Source organism: Fundulus heteroclitus, unplaced genomic scaffold, assembly GCF_011125445.2.
Source record: "Fundulus heteroclitus isolate FHET01 unplaced genomic scaffold, MU-UCD_Fhet_4.1 scaffold_39, whole genome shotgun sequence".
NCBI classification, from domain to species: Eukaryota; Metazoa; Chordata; class Actinopteri; order Cyprinodontiformes; family Fundulidae; genus Fundulus; species Fundulus heteroclitus.
Window position 1 is genome coordinate 1,393,319 of NW_023396803.1, and position 23,787 is coordinate 1,417,105.

Consider the following 23,787-nt stretch of genomic DNA (forward strand, 5'->3'; position numbering starts at 1 on the left):
CTAAAAGTTCTTTGGGCTCCTCGGAGCATGTCACCTGATTGATAGGGACGGACAGTCCACTTCCAGAAGTGAGGGGCTTGGGGGTCCCCACTTGGGCCCAAAGATGACCATGATAGCAGTCAATGAGTGGGGCTAACCTGTTCAACAGGTCCTGACCCACAAGAAAAGGTTCTGTGTCCAAAGTACATATGTAGATGGGGTGCACCAGGGTCATGTCACGGAAAGTGATGTCTAACCACGCCCGTTTGGTGATGCATGACTGATCCTGAGTGTAGCTGGTGATGCCCACGTTGCAGGTCTCCACCTGGAACGGTTTCCCAAGAGACACCATAGCTCTGGTCACCTCATCAAACAAATCTGAGCACATTAGACTGATCTCGGAACCCGTGTCTAAAAGAGCATTTGCAGTTACACATCCTCCGATAACTGTCGAGCAGTATAAGCGATGCGCATTTTCATGATGGTTTAGCTCACCTAAAAACCTTAGAAAAGTGGTTTTCTGATCACCTCCTGATGGGATCTTAGAAGGTTGTCGGTGAATTTTTGGTTGCCCCCCCCCCTTAATCAGATAAACTCTGTTAGAAGGGGAAGCCTGGTCCACACCTAGTCATGCTGGCGGGGGTTTTGGATGATGGCTGGGACGGCTGCGGCGCGATCTGATGCACTGTTTCGACTAGCGACCTGCGAAAAGTCTCCTCTATCTCCTTTCTCATTGACTCCTCCATGCGCAGGTTCCAGCCTTTGTTGTCATGTGTGCTTTTCGGCTTTTCTGGCCTGTCAGTTTGCTTACCGTATCGGGCTGGATCCGGCCTGTGCCATTTTTGAAACCTCTCACCTTCCATGCTGCCATGCTGACCTCTCCTATCCTGGGAAGCTTTCTTCTGCTGCGGCTCAAAACCATGTTGCTTCTTAGGACCAAATCTAGTTTTAGGTTTGAAGGGAGGCATCTCATGTCCCTCCAGACCTAAACTCTTTTCTGGTTCGGCTTGAATCTGCAGAACCTTTTTATCACTATCGGCTCCTTTGTTGGGCCGGACACGTGTTTCCCATGCCACCTGCGCGTATTTCCTGATTTCCTGCATGGTAAGTTTCTTGGTTCTACAATGCATGGTAACCTCATAACGCACGCTTTCATGAAGATTATGGAGGAACAAAGATTTGAAAGTGTGGTCTTCCTCCAAGCCGGGAGCATTTCGTCCCTGAAAGTAAGCAGCCCGCAAGCGACGGTAGTACTCTTTTGGTGCTTCAGTTCTCTTTTGCTGAATTGCAAAAGCTCCAAGAGTCGCAGAAGCTGGGTCTGTGAACACAGAATATTCTTCTCTTAAAGCCTGACAAAGAGCTGAGTAACGGTCACGTGTAGTTGGAGGGAGGCTTTCTATGAAAACATGGACACTTCTGGACGTGGTTTTCCAGATAAGCCTCAACTTTTCTCGAGCCGAGGGGCTATATAAGTCTAGCAGACAGCGCTCTACCTCTCTGAGATAGTCATCAATGGTGGACTCTGTATTGCTAGGATCAAAACGCTCTATGTCTCGGGCCAGGGACTCAAGTTGACGCATCCGCAGTCCCTGTTCAGGGATCGGAGCTGGTCGATCTGAGTCCTCTCCTGACGACTCCTGCCTGTGGTAACCACGATGGGAGGGAGGCTCCAGTTCTGACCACCTACCTGGCATCGGCGGCCGTTCGTGGGATGCCGGGGGACCCTCCCTGTCATGAACTCTTGTCCGTGGACGCAGTTCAGAGGAGTGGGGTTCACCTGTGTCCCAGGAACGGTGCTCTCGTCGCCCTGGTGGGGGGAAAAGATCATAGCGGGCCGTGTCAGGGGTCAGGTGGGAAGCAGGTGTTTTCCCATGATTTACATCATGTGGATCAGTCCTGATTGCCACCGTAAGTTGTTTAGGCATTTCTTTCCGTGTCACACTGCTATGTCTGTCCTGACCTTCGCTTACCCTTCCCTCAGAAGGTGTCTGAGGGCCCAGTTCATCCAATGTCCTCCAGGTGTGATCTCCATGTTTTCCTTTGGAGTTCTCACACTCAGATCCTTCTGTCTACAAGCTAATGCGATCCTCCTCTCGCTCCTCTTCGAGATGACAGCTGCCCTGAACACTTCTCTGTTCTAGCTCCCTAATTCTTTCCTCAGCTAAAACACGCCTCTCAGTTTCTATCACTAACCTTCGGTGGTATAATGCAGATAACTTACCCAAGACATCTGCTACCAATCTACCCTTTGGCTTGCTCTGGACCTCCTCCACCAATTCCTGAATTCTCCTCTCACAGTCTTCTATGTTAAACTGATTCAGACGGGTTTGTTCGTCCGGTGTCATTTTAAGCAGTGAGCTAATGACATCCTGGGCCTCCATTCCAATGGAATGGTTTGGACCTTCAGCTCCTTCAGACCTAAACACTGAGGAATCTTCACTATCCATTCTGTGTCAGCTATGGATAACAACACAACAAGTAACAACACTGTAGTTTAGCAGAGCGCTAAATGACAGACAACAAATAACAACGCTGTATTCTAGCTTAGCACTAGGTAACAACGCATACACTTTAGTTTAGCTCAGCGCTAAACAACAACTGCTAACACAACTGTTAAGTGGCTTCACTTTAACTGTTAACAGCAAACACGCACTATGACTCACTTTACTGCAGTAAGTGGGTTCAAATACGTGCGTTTAATTAGGCTGCGCAGGGGAAAATCAACCCTGCGACTTACAACTCCTATGTTTTAGGAACGGTTAGTATGCTTGTTTAACTTTGAGAATATTAACTTTGAGTGACATGGACCACTAACCTTTCGGCCAGTAATTAAGTGATAAAGCTGTGGCTTTGTTTGTGATGTAAGTTATTTAAGAACAGGTGCTCTACACATGTGTGGAAAATAGCAAAGTGTTTTGGAGCTTCAGAGGTGGCAAAGAATGACAGTTAAAAACTGCTAAATTGCAACCTTAGTTTCAAAATCACAGCTCAATTTTGACCACTTATGATGAGCAGAAGGGGATAAGGGAGGAAAGAAAAAAAAATTCAAAATAAAATAATAAAAGTAAATTAAAAAAATTCAAAAAGGGAAAAAAAAATTTAAGATATGATAAGTAAAAAAAAATGAATCAAATAAAATTAAAAAGACAAAAAGGGCGTAACCATAAGGCAAGTTTTTTTTAGAGACTGACTTTCAAAAGCTGTCTTCAAGACCGTGACTGCAACTACCTATCCTGGCCACCAGATGGAGGCAGGGTGCCCTTCACTTTGGGAAGACTGAGCTGTAATTACACACAATGTCCAGCCGATGGGGAATCGTGTCCCTCTTTAAAACAATTATGCTGCAATTACAAACAACGTCCACCAGATGGAGGCAAGGTCTCTCTTTTCAAAGCAGAACACGACACAGACTCTGATTGACAAGTAGCAGACGCTGGCTGCTGTCTATTTCAATCTAGCTGACTTCCAGTCCAGAAATCAATATTCAAACCTCAGGTTAATAACCTCAAACCACCACAAACACGTATATATTTAGTAGTGATACCTCCTTAATCAATTATGGCTGAATAGCCCTTTTGGCAAGGTGAGCAGTCAAAATGCTGGAATATGGATTGTGTTCATTAAATTCATAAGTTGCTGGTTATTCGATTTAGTCTAAAGGAACGCCAATAAGTAGACTCATGCCCACCCAGGGAAAAGCCAATTTATGTTATGCCATAAGCTGGTTGAATATGCTTATTATTATTATTAATTATAATTTGGTATTATAATTTAAATAATAAATCATTCAACTCAAAATTCCGCTATAACAAATATAGTTCAAATGGTGGTGATGTTAGCTATAAGCTTGTAAGTATTTATACCACTAATGCATTAGTTAATTTGCTGTTATGAACTCATTTATGCTGGAATAAATGATCAGGTCGGACTGTTAACCGACGAGGTTTATCCAGCAGGCTGTGAGAACCCCAATGTAACTGCAATTAGAGTTTAAATCCTTATTCCTTATCACCATCCAATGATATTGTCTCTGTATTAATATCAGATGTTAACTCCAAAGGAGGTTAGCTCTGAATTCTGAATACCCAGGCAACTGTGAATTGGACTGAACACAAAACAATGTCTATTCCGCAGTCGTTGGTTTTATTGAACCAAAAGCAATTCCCTGTTACAGTAATTCTCTGATTCAACAACTTTGGAATTCTTACTCATTACTAAACTAAAACATGCAAAATATATATGTGGAAATAAAGAACAAAACAAAAATAAACAATGGATTAAAATGAGCAGTTAGCAGATCTTAACTTAACTCACAGTTGTTTAACACCGCCCTCGAAACATCGGCATTTGACGTATCAGCATTGACAGACAGAACAGCTTCGGGAATCTCACTGGACGCTTTGATGTCTTACCAAAAGCTAGTTCAGCTAAGCTCCCTACAGTTAAGATACACGTCACCCTCCCAAGATGGCTGCTACGATGACGTATGAGGGGAGGTCCTAATGACGTAACCACGCTTACGCTGATGGGATAATGCCTCGCTTCGAGAGGGCGCAGCTAACAGGGAGTTTAAAGCAAAGCCCGCGACTTGAGCTCGGACAAAGAGATTAAACTGATAAGAAGAAGCGAAAAGAGAGAGGGGGGGAAACAGTTAAGAAGATGAAAGAAATGAAGCAGTAACCCACGGCGGGGTTCTTGATGGATCACAAATCCACACAGCAAAATCAATTGTAAAATGCATGCACATACAAAGAAAATGTTCAGCAAAATATTTCCAACTTCGTCGTGGAATAAAAGCATTAACCAACACCTACAAAGTTCTAACGCCTGCCCGGGCACTTCTAAACACCCTGTTGGTAAGACAGAAATAAAAGGGGTGACCCCGTTACTTTGAGGTGCCTCGGGGCTGGTCCGGAGCGCTCCGAGTAGTGGCTTTCTGGACGCGCCTTGACGAGCGCAGTTGTCCGCAGGCTGCAGCGGGACGGGGAAGAAGCTCCTTCGTTTCTCCCTCCGGGTTCACAGTCGCTTTGTTGGCCAGACAAAGCGGGGTCCTCTTCGATCACTGGGAGATACGGCGTCTCTCAGTCTTTTGATCAGAAGGAATTTAAAAGTACTTATTTTAGTCGACCTCCTGTTATACAAAGCAGGGAATAACCGTTGCGTCGAAAAATCTCGGTCCAGCGAGCAATCGAACACGTGGCGTGGGATTACCCCAACGGAAACAGCTGTGTGTGTCTTCTCGGGTTGGCTAAAAGCCAGGGAAGAAGGAAGATTGTCGTGTGTGATCGGCTTTTATAGCCATCACCATAGCAACCTTATCTTGATCGGCGGCCATTTTGCTGTGTTGCGTGATGGGAGTTGGTGGCCATTTTGACCACATGAGTTGGTGGCCATTTTGACCACATTGCATCATGGGTAACGCAGTCCGTTACGTCCCGAATTGATGCAGTTTTCTGTCACGTCTGAACTGGCACAACACCAGACTCAGGCTTAATTAACAGGAGCCTAGGCAGGAGGCAGAAGTCCAGGGGCAGAAAACAAGGTTGTTGTCCAGAAGGCAGAAAAATCCGACAAGGGCTAGGCAAGAGGGAAAATCCGTGAAACGAAGACGTGGTCAAGAGCTTGGTCAGGTAACATGAAATGCTGGATACTGCTTGCTTGTTGGCTGGCAATTATCTGGCCCTGTATGCCTGCCACAGGCTGACTTATAACTGCTTGAGAACAGCTGAGAGGCATGCTGCTGATTGCACTGCAGTGCAGCAGGCAGCAGCTGGACTTGATTGCTCACAGGGAGAGCAGAGCAGGCAGACGGGCCAGAATCATAACAGATATTGTGAAAATAATGTTTTTATAACGTTATAGTAGGCGGAAAACCCATTGGGGAACTCGGGTGAGTTAGCTCATTTACAGTTGTAGCTGACTTGTGAATTTCTTGTAATACGACAACATCTGCCTTTAATCTTTTAAGCCGAATAAAAAATGTCAACCTTTTATCTCTGGTGCCAGCTCCATGCACATTCCTTGTCATAAACCTTAGATTCACCATAAGTGGGAAGCTGAAGTTGAAAAGTGCATGTCCCTATAGAAATATAAAGTACATAGATATACAGGGGTTTGACAATGAAACTGAAACACCTGGTTTTAGACCACAATAATTTATCAGTATGGTGTAGGGCCTCCTTTTGCAGCCAATACAGCGTCAATTCGTCTTGGGAAGGACATATACAAGTCCTGCACAGTGGTCAGAGGGATTTTAAGCCATTCTTCTTGCAGGATAGTGGCCAGGGCACGACGTGATGCTGGTGGAGGAAAATGTTTCCTGACTCGCTCCTCTAAAACACCCCAAAGTGGCTCAATAATATTTAGATCTGGTGACTTTGCAGGCCATGGGAGATGTTCAACTTCACTTTCATGTTCATCAAACCAATCTTTCACCAGTCTTGCTGTCTGTATTGGTGCATTGTCATCCTGATACACGGCACCTCCTTCAGGATACAATGTTTGAACCATTGGATGCACATGGTCCTCCAGAATGGTTGGGTAGTCCTTGGCAGTGATGCGCCCATCTAGCACAAGTATGGGGCTAAGGGAATGCCATGATATGGCAGCCCAAACCATCACTGATCCACCCCCATGCTTCACTCTGGGCATGCAACAGTCTGGGTGGTACGCTTCTTTGGGGCTTCTCCACACCGTAACTCTCCCAGATGTGGGGAAAACAGTAAAGGTGGACTCATCAGAGAACAATACATGTTTCAAATTGTCCACAGCCCAAGATTTGCGCTCCTTGCACCATTGAAACCGACGTTTGGCATTGGTACGAATGACCAAAGGTTTGGCTACAGCAGCCCGTCCGTGGATATTGACCCTGTGGAGCTCCCGACGGACAGTTTTGGTGGAAACAGGAGAGTTGAGGTGCACATTTAATTCTGCCGTGATTTGGGCAGCCGTGGTTTTATGTTTTTTGGATACAATCCGGGTTAGCACCCGAACATCCCTTTCAGACAGCTTCCTCTTGCGTCCACAGTTAATCCTGTTGGATGTGGTTCGTCCTTCTTGGTGGTATTCTGACATTACCCTGGATACCGTGGCTCTTGATACATCATAAAGACTTGCTGTCTTGGTCACAGATGGGCCAGCAAGACAATTTGTCCTCTTTTGAACTCTGGTATGTCACCCATAATGTTGTGTACATTGCAATATTTTGAGCAAAACTGTGCACTTACCCTGCTAATTGGACCTTCACACTCTGCTCTTATTGGTTCAATGTGCAAATAATGAAGATTGGCCACCAGGCTGGTCCAATTTAGCCATGAAACCTCCCACACTAAAATGAGAGGTGTTTCAGTTGTCCAACCCCTGTACATAGAACCAGGTGACATGATATATAGTGCTTGTGGTTGTCTGATCAACAGGAAAGAAGTAAAGGAATAAGATAAAGAAATATAGGAAAATAAGAAGGTGCAGAGAGTGAGAATGGGTGAAAGAAAAAGGAATATGACACATAACACAGACCCAGAAACCCAGTCGTGACTAACCCACATACCGTGCAAACGTCTTGCTGAGCTGTGCATACATTTAATCTATTACCTTGTTCAGCTTTTTTTTCTTTTTTTTACATTCTATAAATTCATCTGTTATGCTGATAAAGCCATGGAGTGACCTACCGATCCCTGAACAGCTAACCATTATCATAAAGCTTGTCTACAGCCACTGTAACCCTGGTGCCCTCTGCAATGTATTGTTTCCTTACTGGGAATTAAACTTGCCTTCAATCAAGGATTTCCTTTGGAAACTGGTCATTGACCTTGAAATTTGTTCCTCTCAGCTCTCTTCCTTGACTTCTGACCTGCTCTCTTTGCTTGTAATGCTCAAATTTAGCTACAGCCGGCCAAGGCCGGGTTTTGTCAGTTGTATCCTCTTCTAGGACTTTTACCAAGACAAGACAGGCATCCAGACTAGTTAGCTTCTTGCCTATGGATTCCAGAAATGTCGCTGTCGCTCCTCTCTGGAGATATAGTGAAAGCAACGCTGGTCGAGCTCGAACGGGTGCAATTTTTGGCTTCCCCATTACGATACTGTCAAAACACTTGTCCAAGCAGCTTTCCAGGCAGGTTAAGGTCTCCTCATCCAGTGTGTTTTATTGAGAAATATGATACAATTGTTAATATTTAAACATTTCCATGTTTTACTTTCATTTATTGGCTTGTTCTTACCTGAGTGGATTAGATTGATATTATCAATACAGCGCCATTTTTACTTGCACACAGCTGTCATGAGATCTTAGCCGCTCATCTCCAGGTTCTTCTACCGAAGCAGGTGTATTACTGTCAAATAACAAGTAAGGGAGTAAGAGTATTTTGGTTAAAAACACAACATCAAGATTATGGTCAGTAATGAAGTTATTGATTACCAATGGTTTTCCTGACAGAGATCTAAGAAGGCTAGTTTATATGACTTAGTGGTTGATATATAGTAGTCTCTGTGACCGGTTGTATCTGACAGTTTATGGCTTTCAAGTATGATTGTTTATTTCTGTTTATCCTTTCAGCTTTGTTCTTTCTGCCACGTATCATCACAGAGATTTTAAGCTCCCATCATTGGCTCAAGCTTATGCTGGAAGTCATCACGTCTGATAAAGTTACCATTGGGGCTTGGTGTGTATCACAGTGAAGTGATCTGAAGGTCCTGAGCACAGACATGTTCCTTCATATGTGGGGGATATAGAGTTAGGAGGTTGGAGGGCTGTGTGGCTTTTGAAAGATGCTGATTTAGTGATAGCGCTTGGGCTGTCAGAATGGCTGTGCGGAGAAGATGTCATTTGCAATTCAATATTAAAAACCTCTTTCATATTGTTTGTGAAGTCCAGGAGAGGGACATCTGGGCTGAGTGGGGAGAGACGGGAGATATATGTAGTTTGGGCTGGTGTCTGGGAGAGCGAGGTTTTCAGTTCTCTGCTCGAGTTACCACTTTTTGTCCTGTTGAGACTTGTGGTCAACCCTCTACTTTTGATGAAGTCTCCTGGATGTTATGTAAACAAGATGCGCTGCCCCTGCCATCTGTCTTTCATGACCCCTGTGACCTGAAACACTGCTCTGCTGAACTGGCTGATAAACACACCATCCAAGACTATAGGTGGAGGGGGGGCTACTGGACGGCCAGTGGCCTACACAGACACATGATCACAGCAATAAATACAACCCCATCTGACTCACCAGCTCCACTGTGCCCGTTCGTTTTCACCCCCTGGGACAGTAACCCTAGGTTGGATGCGCACGGATGCACCGTCAGATGCATATCAATGACCCACCCGCTGTTGTCCTGGGTCGTTAGAAGCTGTTGCTTGGTGTGAGCAGTTCTTGGTCACCTGAATCATGATGAGACTGCTGATGTAATTCTTTGGAATGTGTTGTAGGACCCTTTTTGATACCCTTTAAATGGAAAAGTAACAGCTGTGCCCTCTCTCATGCCACTGATGCATTCACTTGCTGCACGGTAATGAAAGACAGTTAAGTACGTCTCACTATAAGCAACCAATAATTAGGTTATTTTTTATACTTTACAGACCAAAGCAACTAGTTTTAAAATAAAAACCAAAAAATATCATAGAATAATTCAACATTAGCTCACTGGTAAAAAAAAAAAAAGAAAAGAAAAAAAGCCAGCATTATATTCTTGATGGTTAAGTCCGAAAAAAATGTTAATTGAATAGATTTTATATATTTGCTTACTGTTGATGTATAAAAAATACATTTAAAAACATAAAAATTAAGTTACACTCCACCCAAATACTTGTATTCTTGCTGTCTTCCCACTGAAATCTCAACCATTAATTTTCCAAATTTAGTGGATTAGTGGACAGTACAGTGCTATAATTGTCCATGTGATAAACGATCCAATGAAAAACATGTGACCTCATGGCATATTATTCAGTGATGCATTGTAATATTAAAATTATATATATTAAAATATGATACTGTAGTTTTTACAGTAATTCATTACAGCTCTATAGGTGGCTGTGTCTAGGAAAGAAACGCAGTTAAGCGGATAGACCTCTGACCCTATTTTCCTATATTTCCCTGTGCAAGTTCAGTCCATTTACCATTTCTGGTCAAGAGGACGAAAGAGAGCACATACAATTAGTTGTTGTAAAATCTCAGCCAATGGCTATGTCACAGACAGAAACAGGGTTAGACTATGAGATACACGGTATCATCTATAAGAGGATGTTGTTGGCAGCAGTTTAGCGGATTAGCCCCCCAGGATGTTGTCTCAGCTAAACAGAATGCCAGCTCAGATATGCTAGCTAGTATGAAGAGAAAAAAACAGAATAGAAAGTAAAAAGTTGAAATAATGCAAATATAATAATAATGCAAACTGGAGAAGAGTAGGAGAATTTAGCAGTGAGGGTAATAGGTCTTATGGCCTTCTAACAGCCTAAGCCTATAGAACTCCGGGAGATTACGTCACACAAAGACCAGGCGGCATATTGGCTGGATAAGCTTGTGACTAATCAACAGTTGTAAAGTTTTGCCACGATGGTTGACTCGTTCTGTGTCCCAGGATGCACAAACCACAGAGGGAAGTTAAAAGACAGCATTTTTATCGCATCCCTAAAGGTCCTGTTAGGAGGGGGAAATGGTTTTCTGCTATTAAACAGGCTTGGAGCGTGATGAAGAACACTGAGCGCTGGATCCCGTCACTTAATGAATTCCACTTGTGCAGTGAACGTTTCATGTGAGGTAGCTTCAGACGAACATAATTTAATATTATCTTAATTTTATCATTTACAACAGCATTGCTAGCTATTGCATTACATTTTTGTGTTGACAGCAGAAAAAAAAATTGGCGGCAGTACAACAGTACTGTAGCCAGAGCTATTTCCTAATGCTGGCAGGCAAACGTTTCCATAGTAACAGAAAGGTCTGTGTAGTACACAACCAAAAAGTTAGTGATCATGACTTTTTCTGTACATAATTTTGGCTAAAATTTAAAATCAAAATCCAGCATAGGCGTAATCCAACTTTTACACAATGTATGATCCAGTACAGTGCCTGACTGAATTGTCAATCCTACTGCTTCTGATTGTACAGTGTGCAGAAATATTAGGCAAGTATTTTGATCATATCGTTATTTTAAGGCATATTTAGGTAGGGGCCATTAAATCTTTGTGAATTATTCACCTGTAACAAAAATCGGCATAAAACTTATTTCAGCTACTAGTTGCTGTAATCATAGCCTATGCTAGTATATTTATAGGCTACTTACCCTTGTAGGAACAACAAAACAATCCCGTTGTGGTAAACTCCACCGCAGAATCTTGGCCACAAATCCTGACTGAGTCAATTTATATCCCTCAATACTTTAGTTCACCATTAGTGATACTCCTGTTTAGTGGGAGAGAAAGGGGATTTGGTAGTTGTAACTGTCCAGGTATTTCAAATTCAGGAGTCCTGTAGCTCCAGCTACCAGATCAATTGTTTTAAAAAGCACACTAGGACCTGAATATGAATCACAAAATTTTTGTCTACTGAGTTTAGTTGTATATCGCATGAAAAGGTTGACTGCTCCCATCCATTCCTCTCGTTAAATTATGTGCTTCCTGATCCTGCCGATATGACGGTGTGAACCAAATTGGTCACGTGACATCCGGAGCTCTATATCAACATAACCACAGAGATAGCTCAGAAAAAAGGAAATATTTAAGCATATTAAAAGTAGACAGGGTGTCTGTGTCACAGACCAAGACTGGCAGTTGGTTCCAGAGGAGAGGGGCCTGATAACTAAAGCATCTGCCTCCCATTCTACTTTTAGAGACTCTAGGAACCACTAGTAGACTTGCAGTCTGAGAGCAAATAGCCCTGTAGCAATCATATCCAATCATGTATGGTGGAGCTTGATTATTAGGGCTTTATATTTGAGATGGTGAATTTTAAATTCTGTTCCCGATTAATAGGGAATTAATGGAGAGAAGCTTAAATAGGAGAAACATGATCTCTATTTTTTATTTTCATTAGAAATCTTGCTGCTATATTTTGGATCAGCTGAAAGCTTTTAACTGCATTTTGTGGACTTGCTAGTAAAGAATTACAATAGTTGAGCCTTGAACTACCACATTCATGGACTAGTTTTTTAGCATCATTCCTCGACAGAATGTTTGTAATTTTGGCTGTATTCCCTAGGTGAAAAAAGGAAAGCCTAGAATGTATTTGATTTAAACATTCTGGTTTAATTTGGGATTTAAATGACATGTCCTGGTCAAAAATTACACAAAGATTTTTACTTTATTACCAGAGGACATTTTAATGCCGAGCAGTTTAAGTGATTGTTTAATGAGTTAATTTTTGGTCCAAAGATGACTACTTCTGTCTTCTCTGAATTTAAAAGCAGAAAATTTAAAGTCAAGTCAAGAGTGTTTTATTGTCACCACGCATATTACTGTGGCAAGTGTGTGTGTGTATTAGGATGAGCTTTGAAGCCTGACTAAAACTCTTCAAGTTATATGACTTTTTTTCTTCCCATAAAGGTCACAAGAGCTATCCGCCAGAAGATCCAAGGTCTGCAGCATCAAGCCAGAGTTGTTCTGGCCTTGGGGAACACAGTTTTTGTTGATCCTATGGTAAGCTTATTTTTGTTTTAATTTTGTGATCTTTTTTCAGTTACTGCTTTTCTTGTTGTTCTACTCAATTATTTTCAGAAAAAGATCAAGGGAATAATCAACTAAAGCAAATTGTCAACACAGTATCAAAATGTGCAGAAAGCAATTGCAAAGGACTTCTCGGATGCTATATTTAGTTGGTAATATACATACATTTACCTGTTAGGCATCCACTCTCTGTATACCGTTGTTTGGCCACACTGCATATATTGTATATATGCTACAAATATTTTTTACCAAAAGCTTTTCTTCCACGGGCCGACAAGCACCAGACACATGGGGCAAGGATTACCGACCAGCACAGACTACAAGGCGGCTGCTTTAACCACGTGAGGACAACACAGACTTACTTGACATACACAATGATTACTTGTTCGGTTTGAGGCTCCCAACAACACTCCTGGAGGTAGTCCACACCTCAACAAGATGAACAGACACCTAGCCTTCCGGAGAATATTGAGAGAGTTGCGGGCCTCACAACATACCGGGAACGGTGCTCAAAGACTGTGCTGACTAGCTGGCTCACGTCCTCACAGCCATATTTAACACTTCGCTGGCCCAAGCTGTCGTCTCATCCTGTTTCAAGACTGCAACTATCATACCAGTGCCCAGAAAACCCACAATTTTCCTTATTGAATGATTACAACACTGTAGCACTCTAATCGTGATGAATACTTTGAGAGACTGGTGAAGGACATCATTTTTAAACTTCTCCTCTTTCAATCCCCGCCAGTCGTTTTAATGTTCCACATCGAACGCCGTCTCTTCTGCACTCCATCTTAGGCTGGAACACCTGGAGAAGAATTAAATACAATGCTGCTCAATATCTGGAGTCTCATTTATATAAAGCTTGTGTACGCACTTTCCACGCAAAGGTTTGTATATATATATATATATATATATATATATATATATATATATATATATATATATAAAACTTGATGGGAAACTGTGCAGTCATCACAGTAACTGATCCATGCGTACGCTCATTTTGGAGACGGGGAATTGGTGACACAGATCGTAGGTTGGTGAATTGCAGCCAAACTGCATGAGGATTCCTCTGATGTTCTCTTTCACTTCATATCAGACTTTAATCCTAGATCGGTCTTTTCATAAGCACTAAAACCTGCAGTGTTATTCATGCTGGAGCTGGTAAGACATAACTATGCAAAAGGACCTTTCAATAAAAACTAAATAAAAATCCCATAAGCCATTTTAAATCTTAAATAAAAGTCCGGACAACATTATATCTGGTTTCCTACCATCACATTCCTCTCCCTGATGATCACCAGGGTGACGTGTTCCACAGATTAACAGATTACTGTGACAAGGTGTGAGGCAATTCTGCTTGTCTCTATCTCATTCCTTACAATAAACACATGTGGTCTGGCTAAATTATTGGGTTTTCTATAGGTTTTGTTTAACAGGACCAGGTTCAGTACAAGCCACAACATCAAGTATGCGGACAGTGATGGGTCTCATTAGGAAAATCAACGAACTGGCCTACAGGGAGGAGGTGAAACACCTGGTGTGACAAAAACAATCTCATCCTGGTTGTCAACAAAACAAAATAGATCATCGTTGATTTGTCAGCCAAGTCATACACCCCACTTGTATTTTTGGAGGTGTTAATTTAGGAGCCATAAATCTAGAATAGGATGCAATGCACCTCTTTTCTTTGGAATAAGGAAATAACGGGAGTAAAATCCCTGGCTCAATGTCAACTGCTCCTTGCTTTAGGAGCAAAGAAATTTTGCTCTCCAGACTGCTTTGCACTTTCAATTTATTTATTTTTTTGTTCTATTCCACACGTGCGCGTGGTTTTGACGATGGCATTTCTAACCAAAAACAGTGACGTGTACTTTTGAACCTTGAGCCACTTAAACTGTTTTCCCTCTGGACCAAACCCATGGGTTGCTGAGGGAGGGAGAAACAACTGGGAGTTTCTTTGTGAACACATGATTATCCAATCCTGGACACAGAAACAGCTTGCTGTGACAAAAATCTATGGGATTGTTTTAATGAAGATCTCCTCCCAAATTGTCAAACTGTGTGCTCTTATCTAAAAGGACACCCATGTCCTGAAACAGATCTGCCTGGTAGACAGAGAGGACAGTGACTACATTTAAATTTGTAATGGACTTGGCAGTTGATTTCTACACCTTCTTATACATGGAGGATATGAAATGCTCCATTTTGTTCTGTGGTTTGCCCACCCACCAGAATTTTTGCCAGGTTCCAATTCCACCTGGGAGAGACATCTCTGTAAAATGTGCAGTTCCATAGCTCAGCAGTGGTCACATGAAACAGGGTCAGCCTGGTTGATGCACTGGGAATGAGGATCGTTTCTTGAGATGGCCAGTCTACTATCCTTAGTCTTGCTGTCACCAGTCTTCCCCTGAAGAGAACCAGTAGTTTCCATTTTGCTAGCAATGCCAGAGATAGCATCCAAATATCAAAAGTGAAGGTCCACCACAACACGAGAAACCAACCAACTGTTTAAACCATTTCATGTAGTTGATATTGCTACATATAAATTTATTTATTTTTTGAAAGTGTCTGGTTTTTATAGCTGGTTGTTTTGTCAACCCAAAGGTTCCTCCTCAGTAAAAGGGTTGGGTACGGTAATGATATGCAGCTCTACCTTGTTGATATGGCTACAACCATGTTTGAAAAACTGGTGAACTGCGCCCCCACAACCCTTCCCCCCTTATCCACACCTTTCTTCTCGACTCCATCACAAATCCATTATTATGGTTTATGGCGAGTAGACCTATTTGGTCCACTGGCCGCGACAGGATAATCATGCAGCTCGTCAGTTAGTCCTCAGTTACAAACGCACCTTCCTTACATTTGATAGCATTTTGAAATTAAATAAATTTACGTTTAAACAGCGTTGTAGTTGCCACTTTCTGTGTTGGTACAGTCACTTTTTTCTAAATCTGTTTGAAAACTATGACTTCAGTTCCCCCATGTTCGAGGAAACACTGTTTAGTAAAGTCCCTATAAATGAACTACAGCCACTCTTCTGTGATTCACTTGGGAGTAACTGGAAACTACCATCCATTTATAAGCACCCTTGGACATATCAGCACTCCTTTTTAGTAGAAGCTACTTTAAATAAATATTTGATATTCAGGCTCCCTGACTTAGGCTCCTGTTCGAGCCGATACATGGATGCTGATATGGGGCTGCCGGCTGCCATCCACTCTCAAATGCAGCGGACATGCTAGCTCGACTCAGCAGGGGGGAGGGCCGTTTTGTGATCCGACCATTTTTGAGCAGAGAAACAAAGCTGACCGCCCCTGCACATGTGCTTTTATACACACTTTTGACATTCACATAGCCTCATTAGTGCGTAACAGATCATATTATACCCCCAAACCTCTGAAAATTAAAATTTCTTTTCATGTCCCCTTTAAGGGAACAATAAGCTAAATTTCATTAATTTAGATAAAAAAAATAGTGATGTGAAGAACTTTTTTTTACTGTTTCTGGGTTTTTACGGCAGTAGTGGCTCCTTTTTCATACAGTAGACTAATAGGAAAGGCTGCTTGAGAGAGGGGGGAAGACATGTAGCAAAGGAACTCAGGCTGGAATCGAACCCAGGTCAGATACGTCAATGCAAGGCCTCCATATATGGGTTGTGCGCACTACCCCTGTGCCATCGGAGCACGCCCCACATCATCTTTCTTGTTCTCTGGTCTCTTGTTTACAAAGTTAGGCCGGCCACGCGTGTGTTTACGTCCATGTGAACAGCTGTACCTCAGGGCCTAGCCCCTCCCTCCCCTTAAAACGCCGCCGTCAGAGCAATGTAGTGTAGAAGCAAAATGGTGGAGAGATTGTGTAGCGGGCCAAAACATACTTTTGCTAGCAGCATTATTAAGTTAGGAGTTTCTTCTTCAACAGACATGTTCCTCCAAAAGGTGCTGCTGTTTACTTATCCTTGGAAATATGTGCATACGAGGCAAAGGGTGACAAGGGGAAAGGGGTTGGAGATAGAGAGTGGTGGCTTGCAAGCCACCACTTGAGAAGATCATGGCATTCTGATCTTCTTGTGGAAGAAAGAGAGAATGCCAAAGGTAGGGCAAGGGTTCTTGTAAAGGGGGACGGTGCCCCCATGCCAGGCACAGATTGTTCTGTCGTTGACAGATGTGATGGTATAGATGTGTATAGTATAGATGTGGCTTAGCAGACTTTATTATATAAAGTGGTAGCGTAACTTTTTTCATATTTAGCGACAGTAACCATAGCAAACTCAAGCAAAGCTTTACCTCAGTATTTTCAACAGTGATGAGGTACAAAGGGTGCTCCAACTTAAATACTCACCAGAAAGACGTCATGCCAAATTAAACATGTCTGGTAAGTTCAAATTAGGCTGTCCATAGCTTTAAAGCAACTTCAAATGTCTTTGGAGCGATTGAAGCAGCTAACATTTGACCACACACTGTTGAATTTGTTTTTTGGGAAGTGATTCCCCCACCAGTTGAGCTTCTGCAGTACCTAAAACTAGTCATCCGAATTGTCTTTGTCATAACAAATTAAAATAATATAAACTTTCTTTTTTATCAAATGTTAGCACAGTCTCAAAAATTCATAAGCAACTACCTTGATAATTTTCAGTTGGTTTTATTGTTGTATAGTGTTCCCTTTCAGTCAATTCACACAGAACAACACCTAATGTGTGGGATATTACACCACAGTGACCTCAGTGAATATACATGTAGTCATATCTTTAGGCAAGTTGCGTGTGATGGGAGGTTTATGGCCCCGCCTGCACCTACCACCTATCACCTGTCTTTATCAACTTCTTTGGGCTGTCTTTTCTATTGCTTTTTAGCTGTACTGCAACTTTAGGATTTCTGAACATAACTGCTCTTGATGCCTGCTAGTTATCCATTATGCATGCTAAGTATTAGTTCAGTTTTCTTAGCTTATTGTACTTTTGGCTTTGCTTTTTGGGATGGGCACAAAGCTAAAAACAGCCAAGCTTACCTCTGGACTCGCTTCATGACAAAGACCAGCATGAAGCATGTCCCGCCTGACTTAAATTCTTCATACCAGAAGCGCGTTGATGGACCCAAAACACGTGTTTTGCTGACAGGTTTTGTGCCTGACCAAAGAAACAACAAAAGAAACATGTGTAACTAATTGTTGAGATGTGCTACCTCAGCATGAGATAGCATATAATGATTGATGAAGTTATATATGAGAAATCAACTTTCCTTTTTCCATCCTTCTCCATAAGGTGCGGGTTACTCAGATGCCTGGAACAAAAACTCTCATCAATGAGTACAATGTTCAGTCTGAGATCCTAAAGACGGGAATGGGTGTTGGCAATCCAGAGCATCTACACTTCTTGAGAGCATTGCATCAAGATACTGTGGTTAATCGCAGCAAAGATGGAGTTCACACATCTAGGTAAGAAAAAAATGTGTATTCTGAAAGTGCGCTGGTGGGCACAAATTACATTCTTCCAGCTACTTTCTTGATAAGATACAGTACAATTTTGTTGCAATTTACAGAATGATGGATTGTTTGCTGTCAGAGGAAGAAATGCTAACTGCGGCTTTCACAGTTGCTGAGGTCAAGAAAGCTTCTGCTTTAGATCCTTCTCACCAGATATTTAAGCCATCTAGTCCAGTACCTGCTCCAAACCTGCCTACCGTGAAGGCGCCAGCAGTAGCTGAAGTCCCACTGGTGTCAGTCTGCAATCAGAAATCCTGTTTGGACTTGTGAGTATTTGAGTAGTTTTTTGTACGCATGCATCTGCTTTCCCTAATATAGTGTCTTGACACAATATAATACCATGCAATCTTTTTTTTTACTGAGCTCAATAGTTGATATGCTTTTTTTAATTACTTTAAATATATCTTAGAGATGCAAGAGAAGTGATTTATTCAAGGATTAACTGGAGCTCTAATGAAGCAACTAAGGATGGAGCCAGCCCACTGGATTGTAACCCAATCCACGTAGATTTCTGATGCATAAACTATAAGTGTGCTTTAATTTTATTTGTTGAAAGGTCTCTCAAGTCTCTGCCAGCTGACTATTAACTTTGGAAAGGATTTCCTGAATGGAGCCGTGTGACGCCGTCTCTCACAAAAACCTGCCTCCGTTCAGCAAATCTATGCAATGGTTAGCAGCCAGCTTGCAGAGGTGCATTGAGCTTAGCACTGAGGCTAACCAACTTTTCATCACAACATGCATGCTGTGTGGAAATGTTTTACACTAGAAATACCTCAAAACAAGACAGCAACTTAAAATGTTTGCAAAGCCTTTCCGTCAAGAGGCAGATGCTCCATCGTTACCTACAATACAGTGAACTTAAACATCTGGTGAACACCACCACCCCTCTGCCATTGAAAAGCACCAGGAATTTTTGTAGCGAGGGGGCAGACTCTGTGCCATGCGGACTGTCTCCAGGCTCCATATTCGAGTTTACCAGTTCCCTACATTTCTTTCAAGTTCTGTCAGCGTGAGGAAGGGGGGGAATCGATAGTCGCAAATTTGATGAGCAACTAGCACCATTTCATCTCCAACAGGCACCCACTGCACACCTCTCAGCGCAGACAGTGGCTATGACAGATCACGTCCTTGTGACTGCTTTCTTGAATCAGCTCTATATCGTGTATAAAACAGTTTCATGTGCTGAGCAATTTATAGTGTGATTTTAGTGTTGTGTTAACTTGAGTCCCTGGACCTCCATGGACTCAGTTCTGTGAAAGTATTGCCACTTATCCAGTAGTACCAACCTTTGGCTGTTTGCTTTGGTACATGTCACCTTTACGTGGAACTGTTTCTGTTCCACGTAAAGGTGTTCCTGCTTTGTTGGGATTCCAAGTGCAACTAGTTGACTTGGAGAACTCACGCAAGATTAGTGTTTATTTGACAGCAAAAATTATCTAAAATTGGAGAATAAAGCTTTTAATTTAACATGATTAGAGTCTCCAGCTATGATCAGAGCTGCCTTTGGATTGCTGATCATCTGACTTCTGATGAAACAATAGGAAGGGGGACATTCTTAAAAAATATGCAGTAATGTTGGAAATATAATCATTTTGTAGATGATACAAGCAATTACAAGAGGGGCATCCAGTAATGCCCTGAATAACCATTTAACACTAGAAGTCCCAGATAATTTCGGTTTTCTTGCAAGCCCCCTCCCCTCTTCAGGTTTGTGTATTCAATCTACCTTGCTAACTATCCCTATTGTAATACAAATAACCTGTGACGGGTCCTAGTTCCTGAGCTGAGAACAGGTCAAAGCCATGCTTTTCCAACAAGGCAAGGCAGAGCCTATTTATATTGTCCATTCACCAACAGACTCATTTATATTGCAAACATCACTATGTGAAAGAAAGAACAACTTAGAGAATAATTGTATTTTGTCTTGTCTCGTCTTTTCATGTCATTCAACATTTTAGCTTAGAAAATAACAAAGAGTATGACTTCAGTATTGGAGTAACATTGATTTCACCCAAGGAAAAGAACTACATATGAAGCTACAATTGTCCCATTTAGCAGTTTCCACAAATCCAAGGTGAGTCCTTCCTGCATTTGCGACAGGTATACTTTGTGCAGTGCACACAACGCTTAGTGCTGTGGTTCTTGTTGCAGAGATTGCGCACCTGGCACTGTGTTGTTTTACCATGAGAATGTCTCTTCATCTCACGATGCTGTCTCATCTTTTCTTCTTGTATTGCCTTTTCCTGCATAAACCTCTAACAAATTTCATCAAATTGTCCATAGTTACAGTCCTGCCCTGGTCCTTAAATGGCTCCATCAGTTTCACAACTATGTTCTCAGACAGCCTTTCTCCTGTGGGGCGGGAGGGATCTTTTCCCAAATAGGGGATGGCATTACACATGTACTTTGTGTCCAGATCCACTGCAATCCAAAACTTAATTCCAAATTTATTAGGCTTTGATGCAATGTATTGCAGAAAGGGACAACGAACCTTTGATGGAAATAATTGCTCATCAACAGGAATATGTTGCCCTGGACTGTAGGAAACACACAGTTCTGTACAAACTGTTGCCAGATGTTTGAAATTGCAGCAAATTTGTCCATTTTCACACGTTCCAAATGAGTGTCTTTGTTGTCGAAGCGCAGATATTTGATTATCAGGGGTGGATTTACCATTAGGCGAAACTAGGCAGTTGCCTAGGGCCCCCAAGTTCCTGGGGGCTGATTATCCAGCCAGGCTTTGAGAATGATGTTGTTCTACCAGACTGAGAGAGTCCAGCATCATCCACTCTGCTGGTAAGCAGTCAGCACAGTGTACTTCCTGAAGATGACCCAGCTCTGGCCAATCAGCTGTCTGATCGTGCACGCTGCTCAATAGTACTGAGAGGACCGCTCCAGGTGAAGAACAGGATCATGCCAAGAAATGGAGACGGGCGCAGATTTACTTCCAGCTATTATTTCATTCAAATAAAAAATGGAGAACAGATAAGTAGATCATGGCTTGTCTACTAGAAAAAGGGACAAAAGAAAACATAGAGGAAAACAACAAGAAAAGGGATAAGAGAGGGACAAAAGGAGAAAAAATAATGTATATCTATTCTATTAAAATTACTGTATCTATATAATGGGTCTGTTATGTGTTGTCTTCACAATTCAGAGAGCCCCATGCCTTTCTTTGCCTAGGGCCCCAAATTTCCAAAAATCGCCCCTGTTCATCATATCTTGAAACCGGTTTTGAGGCATTGTGGCTTTGATATGTGCATTCCCAAAGTCTTTGGACCACACATGCCGCATGGCGCCAACACTCCCCTGTACTGCCTTCATAAACAGAACTGCAATGAAAGCCACCAGCTCATACACACTCATTTTCCAGCCATGTTCTGTTATGCAACCCTGCTGGACTGTGCAGTCTCTGATGGTCATCAGCACACCAATATCCACCAAACAGAGGAAGCTTTGGAGGTGACTTTTAGTTTTTTCGACTTGCAAACTCAGTTGGCCCTCCAGTGTATATATATACGCGTGCGTGTGTGCGCTCCGCTGCAGCGTCGCGGAGGAGAGATCGCGCTGAACCGACTTGAGTTATATTTGCCCCCTAGTAAATAGGGCAGATGGTCATTATTGTATAAATATTCTTGCTTGCCGTCTTTACAACGTTCCAGCACATGCAGATATACAGCTGATTGCTGCGCTGGTGGCTCCGCTGTCTGAAATTATTCCGATCTTGGCAACACTGATGACGTAGACCTAGTTATATTAAATTACAAATAAGATTTTTTTCCCCCCTGCTCTCAGGTAAAACACTCGTCAACAGAGAGGTTTGAGCTAAAACCAAAACTGAAGGGGGTAGAATGGTTCTCCAACGACAGGGCTAATGGGGCATTTACATCTGAACAGGGATTCATGAGTTGTGAAGTACTGTCGGGGGGACTGGAGGCTGACGACATTTCTCCTATCTCTGGGACTTCTAGTGTTAAGAATGTTTATCGTGAATAAGTCAGGGGTTAAAGTTCTCTGTCGCTGCAACGGATTTCCGTCATTTGGAAAAAGAGCGCAAAAAGTTCAGTCAAGATTTTTTTTCATTAAAGATTTTAACAAGCTCAACCAATGAAACCTGGCAGAGCTGGAGCATGAGTCAATCAGGACAGTAGAGCGGGTCTTTACAAAGCGGACATCTGCCAGTCAGGTTTATCGGTGTTCATCACTTTAACTTTTAGCAGAGCATCTCAAACTGACCACAGATGCATGAATGAAAGTAGTGGTGGTCAAAGGTTTTCTCTGGATTTATGAAGCAGCAGGTGAGAAAGTTCAGCGCATTGAACATATGACAACAACTTCCATCGGTAAGTGTGTCTGTCGCTGCTCCTTAAGTTAATTAATGAGTTATTTCCACCTGTGGCCATGTCACCTGTCAGTGTTTACTCCCTCGCTACCAGTAATTTAGCTGATAAACATGATGACCAACCAGGGATCTCCTCATGATTCGCTTTTGTGTATTATTTAAAACTCAAAGAAAAGTAACCGTTAGCTCAGGCTAATTTAGCATGACGCGTTTTTTGTTTTTTTTTTCTGAAGAAGGATCGGAATGTGAAACAATGTCCTGCATTTGACTGGGTCCGATTCAGAAAAAGTAACAAATTAAAATATTCCACGTGTGCTTTTCTGAAACAAAGAAGGCAGAGCTGCAGTCAGAGCGGCTGTCAGTCAATATGCAGCAGTGTCTCACCTAATGAGCCGCTGTGCACCGGGACACTCATTAAATAAAATCACAAGGATTTTGATGCATGCAGATTATTAAGGAAACTACGTCAATAAATTAAAAAATAAATGCAGCTTCAAGATGGACTGGAGAACAGGTTCTTATTGAGTGGGGCCAGAGAAAGGAGATTCTCAGAGAGCTTTTATGAAGTAAATTATTTTTACACGGAGTGGAGCGTGATGTGAAGAAACATTATAGAAACAAGTCACACCAGAACCAGATGAAAAAGCCTCCTGTGGATCTATGGACTCATTTTACTCCAACTCAAAAACACCTGCCAGACAGACGAGGTACAGCAACCAAGATTACCTTCAACAATATTTAACTTTACACAAAACTTTAATAACGTGTCTAGTTAAAAAATGTTTTATGTAAAAGCAGATTAGCTTTTTTTCTGATAAACTTTGAGCAATTTTATTAAACTCTTTAAAAATGTAACATCCCATCCATCTCTGGATCTATTTACCCGCTTTTCCGTACAGGTGTGTTACGTCAAGCTGTATCTTCTCCAGCAGTCAATGGGCGAGTACCAGAGTACACCCTGGACAGGTCTCCAGTCACAGGGCCAAAATATAACAGTTCAAACTTCAAAAACTGATTATTGTAATGTGTGATCTGTGTTAAATTAAAATGTATGACGTCATCATAGTGTTGGTTATGTGTCCTGCATTGTCCAAGGTTGTGGTCAGCCTTGTATGATCATAGGATTGGTTTATATTGAATGTGACATGGAGCCAGTGGAGTTAATGTTCAGGTGTGAAGTAGATGATGTAATGATGCATGATAGTGTGTTTTGTACCAGTTTCAGTTTATAGAGGGTTTTCTGGGGGACAGGGAGGGAAGGCAGTTGAAATTATAAAGTCGAGAGGTGAGTCGACTGGGGACCATTTTATCAAAAGTGTGAAGGAAGAACTTGCTCGAT

General features: G+C 42.2%; 1 protein-coding gene across 2 annotated transcripts in view; it reads left to right on the forward strand.

Moving 5' to 3' along the window:
• Positions 1 to 23,787, forward strand: part of tdrd12 (tudor domain containing 12) — a 277,622-nt gene that overhangs the window by 222,258 nt on the left and 31,577 nt on the right. For both annotated transcript variants that reach the window (XM_036130848.1, XM_036130849.1), the window contains 3 exons: positions 12,506 to 12,598; positions 17,886 to 18,058; positions 18,163 to 18,372. In XM_036130848.1, the coding sequence (XP_035986741.1) occupies positions 12,506 to 12,598; positions 17,886 to 18,058; positions 18,163 to 18,372 (476 nt within the window). The remainder of the gene's footprint in view (positions 1 to 12,505; positions 12,599 to 17,885; positions 18,059 to 18,162; positions 18,373 to 23,787) is intronic.